At 40.0% G+C, this 12137-nt stretch overlaps 1 protein-coding gene across 1 annotated transcript in view; it reads left to right on the top strand.

Annotated features, from left to right (window-relative positions):
• Nucleotides 1–12137, top strand: part of LOC103257696 (coiled-coil domain-containing protein 138) — a 56685-nt gene that overhangs the window by 17576 nt on the left and 26972 nt on the right. Inside the window, exon 3 of the mRNA XM_008055389.2 lies at nt 5028–5204. Within this exon, the coding sequence (XP_008053580.2) occupies nt 5028–5204 (177 nt within the window). The remainder of the gene's footprint in view (nt 1–5027; nt 5205–12137) is intronic.

The raw sequence follows: 12137 nt of genomic DNA, 5'->3' as shown, positions 1-12137 counted from the left end.
TGACTATAACATATCACCAAGTGGATACAGGCACAATTTTGGCTATATTACAAATTATAATCATTTATGAAGTACATTCTGCTCATAGGTACTGCCAAAATGTGTCATAACTTTTCCTGAGATTTATTGCAAGGAAATAATTCAGAAAGAAGAAAGGTTCAGAGGTGTTAATATGCCATTTGTAATAATGATAAAGGATAAATAACTGATAAGCCCATGACTGGAATAGCAAAGAAAATAAATATCAGCTGGGTGCTTGCACTGTTGCTTGCATTGTTCTAGTAACTGTACTTGGTTATTTCAAACTGATTTCTCATAATAACTTTATGAGCTAAGTGGTGTAACCATTTTTACAGAAGAGCAAACTGAGGGTCAGGTAAATTTAATGGATCCAGAGTTTTCTTGACCCCAAATATTGGGACCTTAACAATATCATAATGTGGACAGTACAATATTATATGTTACTCACAGTTATAAGTGTGGAGATATGGAAATCTATGTGAAAGTATTTGAATTAATAAGCCAGAGTAATCTATAAATTAAATTATGATATTTAATTGTTAGTTGTTAAAAGAGGTCTAGAAACCTTATCTGATAGAATTATTTGGTTTAGGGACAGCTTGGCACTTGGCCCTCAACTTACGCAGATTTGTGTATTTTTAAATTATATACTTGTGTTATGGTCCAAGTAATGCTCGGCTGCTCCCCTTGATACCAATAAATCAAAGGGGCAGGGAACTGGTGGAAGTTTATTTCCGAGTTCAAATCTAGGGAGAAGAGCTGGACTCAAGGTCTTTCTAAAATGGTTCTATTTCCCATTCAGGCTTTTATGGTTCACTTTTATATGTCCAGAGTTGTTAGTACCTATACATTAGCCATGTGAACAGCAGAACATTGTTTAGAACTTGAGTTTCAGCCACATTTATCAATAGTGACATTTTTCAGGCCAGACTTCCTGGTGCCAGGTATCAGAGGTATCTCAAAACTTTTATCAGTAGGGCCTGGCAGAAGCGTTAATCAAACTTTCCATAGAGTAAAGGGCCTAAGACATCATGTATTATGCAAAATGTGATTATGCAAATCACAAAACTTACAATTACATGGATGCAAAAGTTATACAAATCACAAGGCTTATGATTACATTGATACTATATTATTCAAACTTATAATCATTCAGAAAAAGGGAATAAATGGAGATTCACATCTTTCGGGTGATTGGGTGTAGACTGCAGGGAATTTAAGTATCCCCTGAAGCTACTTACTGGGAGCGCATAGGAGATAAGGGGAAGTGCACCTCTTATTAACTCTCAGGAATATTGTTCAGGAACATTCATACAGGAGCTTGAGCCCTTGCCATGCCCTTCTCTAGGGGCTGTGACAATATCGACAGATGTTAGTGGGTCTCTGTATCACTTTTACTTGAGACCTAGAGAATGTAGGGAATTATTGTCATTCTCACTTAACAGGAAGGTTTGGTTCAGTAGGAAGCCAGTATAATATAGTAGTTTATTACTTTCAACTCAGTGCATCTTAACTTCTCTACTAGCTGTGTGACATTCGGAAAGTCACATTTTTGTTTTCACTACAATTTTTGAAAAATATTAAATGGGAGAATTAATATGAAGGCTTAGGAAAAGAGTGGCATGTAGTAAGCCCTTAATAAGCTAGCTGCTATCATTACCAACAGACATTGCTTATCATTTGACTTCTGAGAGTTGATTTTACTTTAGATAAGAGTTGAGGTGTGTTGGACTATATTAGTTGTCTCTTGCTGCATAATAAATTGCCAAACACTTAGTGATGCAAAACAACAACCGTTGTATTTACTGGCTCACGATTCTTTGGGTGAGTAATTGGGGCTCAGCTCAACTGGATGGTTTGGCTAAACTTGGCTGGGTGGGCCGGGCCGGGCTGGGCTCGGCTCGACTGGGCTCTTCTTGGCTAGCCACTCTTCGTGGGGCCTTTTTGTACAATCAGTGGAAGGGTCTCTGCTGAAGAGTGGAGATGCAGTGCTTCTGAGGTCATGCTCCTGACTCACTGTCATTTCTGCAGTGTTCTGTTGGTTAAACTCACAGGGTTAGTCCAGATTCAGAGGGGTGGGCCGTAAAGTTCACCTTTTTTTTTTTCTGTTCCTTCTGTCTTTTCTAACTTTTAATTTTTTTATCTTGAAGATGTGGGGTACAATTCAGGGCTAGGTATACAAATGTTCATTATGCAGGTGAAGTTCACCTTTTCATGGGAGCTACTGCAAAGACTTTATAATCATTTTTCAGCCTGCCATATAGACTAATCTTATTTCATACTGATTAAGACCAACAGATTGGCTTTCGATAGAGATTTAAAAGGTTACATTTGAATGGCAGGACAGTATTTTAAAAACTCAATAATAGACCCGCCTGGGCAACTTGGGGAGACCTCATCTCTACAATAAATCAAAAAATCAGCCGGGCGTGGTAGCGCGTGCCTGTAGTTCCAGCTGCTTGGAAGGCTGAGGCGGAAGGATCGCCGGAGCCCAGCAGGTCGAGGCTGCAGTGGCCGGGAGTGGCCACTGCACTCCAGGTTGGGTGACAGAGTGAGACTCCAACTCAAAAAACAAACAAACAAAAAAAAACCTCAATAATATAACTATAAAAAGATATATACTTGATAACTAAAATTTTAAAAATATTATTTTAGAAGTTAAATTGAACTTTTAAAAAGAAAATATTAACTACTTAGAGAAGTTAAAATGACATAATTTTGATTTATCTCTAAAAGATAAAAGGTCACTCTTGAAAAAATAACCAAATACTCCTCAGAATAACAAAGGACAGTTTTTTTTTAACATTTTCAAACCTTAAAAAAATACTCTATAGTATTAAAGTTATTTTTAAAATGCCGTGTGATATTCAACCTATTTAATCTTGTCAGATGATATACTAAGAAATGAAGTAATTTTTGTCAAATTCAGTAGGTGGTGCTGTGATAAAACTTTTGTTTCTTTAAAGAGCTGCGTTCAGGCTTCATCTCTACTCTTGTACCTGTGTTTGTTGCAAAAAAAAAAAAGTTGTTTCCAAATAAGGCAAGACTTAACAGAATCTAGCAAGTTTGTTTAACCTAATGCACATTTATTTGCAGTGTTTTATTTTTTTTTAATACAAAGTTAAGTGCAGCAATGTTAGTGTTTTTGTGTGTCTCTGTGTGTCAGAATCTCACTGTGTTGGAAAGGCTGGAGTACAGTGGGTCACGACCACAGCTCACCACATCCTCCAACTCCTAGACTCAGGTGATCCTTCCATCCCAGCATCTCGAGTAGCTGGTCTGCAGGCGTGTACCCCCATACCTGGCTAATTTTCTTCTATTTTTTTTTTGGTAAAGACAAGGTCTTGCTGTGCTGCCCAGGCTGGTCTCAAGCTCCTGTGCTCAAGTGATCCTCCCATCTCTGCCCCCCAAAGTGTTGGGATTAGTTAGAGGCATGTGCCACTGTGCCTGAACATTTGTACACTAATGCTACCAAAAATTTAAAAATGGAGTGTACCATAAATTGAATCTTAACTTTTCAAAACCGTTCCTATGTGTTTTAACTTGACAAACTATTCTCAACTTCTAATTCTTAATAACTAGAGTTTTAAATTATTTTTTATTGTTTATGTAAGCTGAAACAGCAAAGAAGACATGCACTATGACGCCAGAAGACAGAAAATTTTAATATGGCGATTCTGTCACACTTTCAGGGTACTCTTAAGTCTTCTGGAAGCAGAAACCTCTGTAGAAAAATTAATTCACTATTAATGAAACAGCATAAGTAGTTTATTCATTTGAAGTATTTTGAGAGTTTTAGAAAACTTGAATATTGTACATTTAAAAACATAATGTCCAACTGTTGTAAGACCTAGTGAGTTGTGGGTTGTTGGTACATTGAAATGTAATTATCTTAATACTTCCTTTACATTGATTCTAGTTAATTAGTGCTTCCCAATCTGTGGAACATCTGTAAGAAAGTTTCAGGCATCTGATCTAGCGGTCACCACACTGCTGGCCTTGTAAAGTCTTGCTGCCATTCTTAATGGCTGATGTATCATGAAAAGTAACACAACAGAGCATATTTGATCTTCTGAATTTATCTTTGAATGGCCTAATGCTTGATCTTTACTAGGAGACAGAAATGCTTACTGAAAATTGAATAGCGGCTGGGCTCAGTGGCTCAGCCTGTAATCCCGGCACTTTGGGAGACCAAGGTGAGAGGATTGCCTGAGCCCAGCCCAGGCAACTTGGTGAGACCTCATCTCTACAATAATCAAAATTAGCCGAGCATGGTAGCGCACGCCTGTAGTTCTGGCTACTTGGAAGACTGAGGCGGAAGGATCGCTGGAGCCCAGCAGGCTGAGGCTACGGTGGCTGTGAAAGTGCTACTACCTTCCACCCTCGGTGACAGAGTGAGACTCCAACTTAAAAAAAAAAAAAGAAAAGAAAATTGATTAGCAAGTTTGTATAAAGTTACATTTTGAAATAGGTAAAACATTTAGGAAGCAACAACTATATATATAAATGTATAACATATAATGTATATAAGATTATATATAAACTTATATGTATGTATAGTTTCAGAAAGCTGTTACAAAGATAGAGATATTAATGTTTAAATATTTGGAAGCATGTAGTAGTTATCAAATTTGGAAAATATTACTTGTGGCATTTACTATTCATCATTTTTCTTTCTTGGTATATAAAAAAATGGGGTTTATTTGTTACTTTTGTGTTAAAATATGGAACTTCTAAATGAAATTTATCCTTAATATAATGCCTCCTTTCTCCTTCCCCATTTGAGTTCTAGCAAATGCAACAGAATCTAAATTTATTATTATTTTTTCTTCTTAACACACATATGTAGCAGCCAGAAAGAATCTGAATTTAGACTGTGATCTCTTTTCACTTAATCTTTGTTTTTCTTTTGAATTTGTTAATGTAATATTTATTTTTTTACCTTCTGTTTCTAATTACCAACCAGACTACTGATACAGCAGTTGATATCACATGTTGTTTTTCAGCTGATTATCTGGCTCAGGCATTTGATTCTCTTTGTTTGGATTTGAAGACAGATGAAGGAAAAACCTTGTTTTTGGAGTATCAAGCTGTTCCAGTAATATTAAGTCATCTAAGAATATCCAGTAAAGGACTGCTATCTAATGTTCTTGACAGTTTGCTTCAGATGACAGTGGAGTCTCGTAAGTTTTCAAGTTTTATATCTGTAAAAAACTGAAAGTGGGACATCTTTTCTAATCTCATCTGGTCTGATGTATAACTCCACATATCAGACACTATTGCATTTTATAATTCAAATGCCAAAAGTATTTTTGACAGCTGTTTAATCAAGTCATTAATGATATCACTAAGAATTTTTAAATCTTACTCTTTGTTCAGATCTTCACTCAATACATCCAGTAGTCATCTGTTATGTTGGTAACTGCACACGTTACTCACATATCTGAGCCTCTTTCTCTGTTGTTCTCTTTTGTCCTTTCATTCTTCCTTTTTTTTTTTTTTTTTTTATTTGGAGTCTCACTCTATCGCCCAGGCTGGAGTACAGTGGCACACTCATGGCCACCCCAGCGTCAACCTGCTGGGCTCAGGCGATCCTTCTGCCTCAGCCTTCCAAGTAGCTGGAACTTCAGGCACATGCTACCACACCCGGATAATTTTTTGATTTATTGTAGAGATGAGGTCTCACCAAGTTGCCCAGGCTGTTCCCGAACCTGTGGGTTCAGGCAGCCCTCTCACCTCGACCTCCCGAAGTACCGGGATGACAGGCTTGAGCCACCATGCCCAGCCATTTTCTTTTATTTTAAGAGATAGAATCCTACTCTGTTGCGGAGGCTGGAGTGCAGGGGTGCAGTGATGGTACACTGCAACCTCAAACTCCTTGGTTCAAGTGATCCTCCTGCCTCAGCCTTCTTTTATCCCGTCATTCTCACAGATCTAATCATATATTCCATGTTTGCTCAGAAGGGGTGATGTTGCCAGATATGTCTCCACCTAAGTTGAGAATAATGAAACAGACATATTCCTGTGTTGCCTCTTACTGGAGGGATTGGGAGCCTGGGGAACTTCGCCATATATATGGCTACTCCGTTTAATTTCTATCTGTAATGTTTTGTGGTCTGTGGTTTTCTTCTTGTTTTTTATATTGGCATAATGAGTTATTTTAATTTTGAGCTAATGGTTTCTTTCTTTCTTTTTTTGAATAAGAGTCTCACTTTGTTGCTCAGGCTAGAGTGCAGTGGCATGCTCATGGCCACCGCAGTCTCCACCTACTGGGCTCAGGTGATCCTTCCACCTCAGCCTTCCAAGTAGCTGGAACCACAGGCGTGCACCAGCATGCCTGGCTAATTTTTTGATGTATTGTAGAGACGAGGTCTCACCAAGTTGCCTAGTCTGGTCTCGAACCCGCTGACTCAGGCAATCCTTTCGCCTCTGCCTCCCAAAGCGCTGGGATGATATGCGTGAGCCGCTGTGCACCGCTGAGCTAATTGATTCTAACTGAGCACAGCTACAGCTACGTACAGGGATGCTGAACATCAGTGTTTTAATTTGCTCCCATTGGCATTGTTCTTTGAACCTCATGCAACCCCTTGACCCATAGCAAGGTGTCATTTTGCTTAAATGACTCTTTGTCATGTGTATTCTGCTGCCTTCCCTCTGTAGCACTTCTAAAAATGAAATGTGTCTGCCTTCCCGAGGTGGAAACTCAGAGTGGGCAGCCACTGCCCCTGTGGCGTTGAGCAGTCTGTGGCCTTGGTGCTGCTGGCAGTGCCTCCCTGTGGCTGCATGCACAGGCGGTGGTGCTCTGACTAGGTGCATTCAGTGTGCCGCTTCACGGTTTCAGTTCACTTGTGCGTGTGGTATTGTTTTTCCTGCACAGCATCTCTGTGAAGAAGGCCTGATAGGGAAACTGAGGGCTAGAAAAGTTAGGTGACTTCTCCAAGAATTCCACAGCTAGCAAGAGGTAGAACTGAGGCTTAACGCCAAGCCTCTGATGCTGGGCATGAGGCTTTCTGTCATAGCTCTGTAGGTCATCTTTCCAGGTTTGTCCCGAAATGCCATATGTTCTCTGACGTATCTTATCAACATGTTTTGGCCATTCGTAACTGTTAAGTATTGGACTTATAGGTGAGGATCTAGCTATCTAGGTCAGTAATCTTGGGGTTTTGTATTTCAGCTTACTGACTTAAGGAATAGAATAAGAAATGAGAAGCTGGTGAACTGAGACTTAGAGATCTGGGGTTACTTAAGTGGCCAGAGTCCCAGCTTGTTTTGCAAGGCTATTTTTTAAATGGGAAAAACAAAAATCTTGCCACATGACAATGTCTCTTATCAGAACGGATCTTTCTGAATATGTCTAGCAAGGATGAAGTCTTTCTCCGTGTAGTCAGAAGAAAACTCAAGATACTTTTATGAAATAGCTGGTCTGCTTGTGTGAAGTGGCATTGTGGCACCAGAGGTTCAAGTTTGGCGAAGCCCTGCCAGATTAGGGCGCCAGCTGCCGTCGCGTTTGCTGGCGTGCCTTGTGCACATCACTCCCAAGCCAGGCTAGGCCCCTCTTGCTCAGATCGAGCGAGTAGAGCAGGTTCTGGTGCCGAGGACCGCCGAAACCACGGAGCTGTCAGTCTGGGGGGACTCAGAATTTTAGTTGCTTGCCATGGTTCTCGTTTTTAATGCAAATCCAGGACCTGTTAGCCAACACAGTTCCTTGAAGGGGCAAATGAAATGACAGATAAAATTGCAGCAAATACTTCTCTAGCTGTTGGTTTTTTTGTTTTTTTTCTAGTTTTGAGATTGGACACTCATTTTACTGTAGACTTAATTTTTCCCTGCCATCTTTTTTAAGACCATAGGAAAAAGTTGTTGCGAACGAAACCGCAATAGAATTGATTTGCAAATGGGTTATTCTTACCTCACCAATGGACACTGGTTACCAGCTGTGTGTACAGCGCCATGTTTGTAATCACTGTGTTTGCCAGGAGCTTCCTCGGGAGCCCTCAGGGCTGGGAGGAAGCGTCCATGAGCTGAGGGCTAAGTTCCTATGACTGTTTCCCTGGAAGGTCAGTACAGAAACGGAGGATTCAGGAACGTGTGTAATGCTGTAGCAGCCATTTTTTGTCTGTTAAATCTGATGTTAACAAGCATGTGGACTTGTATTTTATATGCTTTTCTTAAAGTTAATTTTTTAGAACTTTTTGATGGCATTTCTATAAGGGTGCTGGCCTCTCACACACCCTTGCCGCAGTCGTCTGGAAGCAGTAGCAGCCCCATCTGTGCCGGTGGCTTGTGCCGAACACTGTCAGAGGGAGGGTGCTGCTGCTGCCTTTTTTCTCTCCTCTCCCTCGGTCCTGCCCCTAGGTTCGTCTTTTGAGATAGGCGATGCCTTAGTAGCTGCATAGGGACTGTTTTTTTAAAGCTGCTAAAATGTATCTTTTGAGTGTAAATTAAGATCTACACCTTGGTTTATCTTGCCATATATATTATGAACACAGTTGTTTTTTTTTTAGATTGAAGGATTTTGATTATATCTATTTTGGGCATGAGTATATATCATGTAATAACTTAGTGGTATTGCTTTTAGGAAACTACTTTGTGTTTTTTTTTTGTTTTTTGTTTTCCTCTCAGTGGTTGAAACCCATTACCCACTTTTCTGGGTTTTGGTGTATAAGAACTTGAGTCTTATTTTGTTGCAAAGAATACTTTCCTTTTCTTCTCAGACTTGTTTAAATAGAGGGATTTAAGTTTGTGTTGTTTATTCTCTTTTGTGGCCTAGAAACTACCTAGTCTAGGTAACATGTTGCTCTTTAACAGTTGATGTATTTGAGAACATTTGTGCAGACTTTTTAAAAAAAATAACGTTTATCTATTTAGATATTAAAATTTTTTTTCTTCTTTTTTGCATACTCTAATTTCTGCCTGTTTTCAAATTCAGAAATTAGAGTATGGGAATCTTTTGACAACCCCAAGACTAGGAGTCATAAAATATAAAAACCTGGATGATAAAAAAGTAACAATAGCATCATGAACATTTTGAAAAAATAACTTTTCTTTTATTCCAAAACAAATGAATTTGAAAATATTGTGTAAGTATCTTTATGATAATTTGAAAATGTAATTGTTAGGTCAGTGGGCCGGTACTGCAGGTAGAAGGCAGAGAATTATACAGAAATTAGATTGGGAAAAATAATTTATTTAGAAAGTAGATTAGAGAGAGAAAAGGGTGAATCCACCTCTCCAATATGGAGAGAAAGGGCCAGAACTTAAAGAAAGCATGCCCCTCTGCCCCGCCAATTTTTTTTGAGCTGGAGTCTCACTCTTGTCATCCAGGCTGGAATTCAGTGGCACGCTTAAGGCCACCGCAGCCTCTTCCTCCTGGGTTTAGGCAATCCTTTCCACTTCAGCCTTCTGAGTAGCTGGAACTACAGACACACACCATCGTGCCTGGCTAATTTTTTTGTGATTTACTGTAGAGACAGGTCTCACCAAGTTGCCCAGGCTGGTCTCGAACCTCCGGACTCAGGCAGTCCTCTCGCCTTGGCCTCCCACAGTGCTGGGATTACAGACTGAGCCACCGCGCCTGGCCTAAAAAATTTTTTTGAGTCAGAGCCTCAGTTAGTTGCCCAGGCTGGAGTGCAGTGATGCAGTCACAGCTCACAGCAGCCTCAAACTCCTAGGCTCAGGCAGTCCTCCCACCTTAGCCTGTCAAGTAGCTGGGACTATAGGCATGCGTCACCATACCTGCCTAGTTTTTACATTATTTTGTAGAGATACGGTCTCATTATGTTACCCAGGCTGGTCTTGGACTTATGAGCTCAAACAGCCCTCCAGCCCAGCCTCCCAAAGTGCTGGGATTATAGGCATGAGCCACTGCATCTGGCTACATTTTATCTTTATTATAAAAATAATAAAAATCAGCCAGGGTGGCTCAGCCTGTAATCCCGCGCTTTGGGAGGCTGAGGTAAGTAGATTGCCTGAGCCCGCGGGTTTGAGACCTGCCAGGGCAACTTGGCGCGACCTCATCTCTACAATCCTCGTCTCTACAATAAAACAAAAAATTAGCCAGGCACAGTGGCACACACCTGTATTTCCAGCTACTTGGAAGGCTAAGGCGGAAGAATCACCAGAGCCCAGCAGGTCGAGGCTACAGTGAGCGGGAGCGGCCATTGCACTCCAGTCTGGGTGACAGAGTGAGACTCCAACTCAAAAAATAAGATAAAATAATAATAATGATGATAATAATAATAATCTGGAAAACTACAAACAGGCAGAAACAAAAAAATAATCTTGTGGGGTTTGCGGAGAAATTGCCCAAGGATACAAAATTTCAGTTTGACAGGAGGAGTAAATTCAGAAGATCTGTTGTGTAGGTTATCCAAAGTGCTTGGGTCCAGAAGTGTTTTGTATTTCAGATGTTTTCAGATTTTGGAATATTTCCATTATTCTTAGCAGCTGAGCATCCCTAATCACAAATTCCAAAACGCTCCAATTAGCATGTCCTTTGAGCATGACCTTTGAGCATCATGTTGGTGCTTAAAAATTTTCAGGTGTTTTGCCAGACATGTTGGCTCCCATATGTAATGCCAGCACTTTGGAAGGCTGAGGGTGGGAGGACTACTTGAATCCAGTAGTTCTAGATCAGCCTGAGCAACACAGTGAGACCCTGTCTCTACAAAAAACAGAAAAAAACATGGTGGTCCATGCCTGTATTCCCAGCTACTTGGGAAGTTGAGGTGGAAGTATCGCTTGAGCTCAGGAGTTTGAGACCATGGTGAACCATGATCACACCACTGCCCTCCAGCCTGGGTGACAGAGCAAGACCCTGTCTCAAAAAAAAAAAAAAAAAAATCAGAATTTTGAGCATCTTTAACTTTTGTTTTTCAGATTAGGGATGCTCAACCTGTATAATGTGGTGATTATAGTTAACAACAGTATATATTTCATAGTTAGAATTTGCCAGCAGAGTACATTTAAGTGTTATCATCACAAAAAAATAAGTATGTGAGGCAATGGGTATTTATTTTTAGCTTGATTTAGCCATTCCACAGTGCTTATATGTATATGATATCAAAGCATCATATTGTACACAAGTATCCACAATTTTTATTTGTTAATTAAGAAAACATAAATATTCCAGAAAAAGACATACCTTTCTATCCAAAGATATAAACATTACTTCCTGTCTTTTTTCTATTAATGACTTTTATGGTGGTTAGCTTTTTCTTTTCTTTTTTAATATGGTTAGATACTATTGCATACTTGTAGTTAGGCTATGTATATTTGTTTAAAATATCAAAATTCAAGAAAATCTTAGGAGATATCACAGGGAGATATTCTTGAGTTCTTTGTGACTATGGATAAGAAAATGTAATAAAGTTAAAGATAGTAAAGGATCATCAAATACTTTAGATGATGCTCAATACATTAAACTTGTTCTCTAGATCTAGAACTTATTTCTGAATATATCCATATTTCTTAGTTGTTGCAGGTACTATTTTTTTTTTTTTTTTTTTTTGAGTTGGAGTCTCACTCTGTCGCCCAGGCTGGAGTTCAGTGGCACTCTCACAGCTACCCCAGTGTTGACCTACTGGGCTCAGGTGTCCCTTCCACCTCAGCCTTTCAAGTAACCGAAACTATAGGCATGCACTGCCATGCCCAGCTAATTTTTTGATTTATTGTAGAGATAAGGTCTCACCAAGTTGCCCGAGCTGTTCTCGAACCCATGGGCTCAGGCAATCCACTTGCCTCAGCCTCCTAAAGTGCTGGAATTACAGGCTGATCTACCACGCCCAGGCACTATTTTTCACTGGCAGTTAATTTTCCTTGATTTCTGCAACATTGCTTCTTCTTTTCTTGCTTTTTGAAATTTATTCTACATGTCTATGATGTTTTTATATTTAAAAATCATATATTTGCCGGGCTCAGTGGCTCAGCCTGTAATCCCGCACCTTTGGGAGGCTGAGGTGATTGTGGATTGACTGAGCCCGCGGGTTCGAGACCCGCCTGGGCAGTGAGACCTCATCTCGACAATAAATCAAAAAATCAGCAGGGCATGGTAGCGCAGACCTGTAGTTCCGGCTACTTGGAAGGCTGAGGCGGAAGGATCACCGGAGCCCAGCAGG

Source organism: Carlito syrichta, unplaced genomic scaffold (assembly GCF_000164805.1).
Source record: "Carlito syrichta isolate Samal-C Ts95f unplaced genomic scaffold, Tarsius_syrichta-2.0.1 Scaffold301842, whole genome shotgun sequence".
Taxonomy (NCBI): Eukaryota; Metazoa; Chordata; class Mammalia; order Primates; family Tarsiidae; genus Carlito; species Carlito syrichta.
The sequence above is the reverse complement of the archived record's forward strand: the minus strand, read 5'-3'. Positions and strand labels throughout refer to the sequence as shown.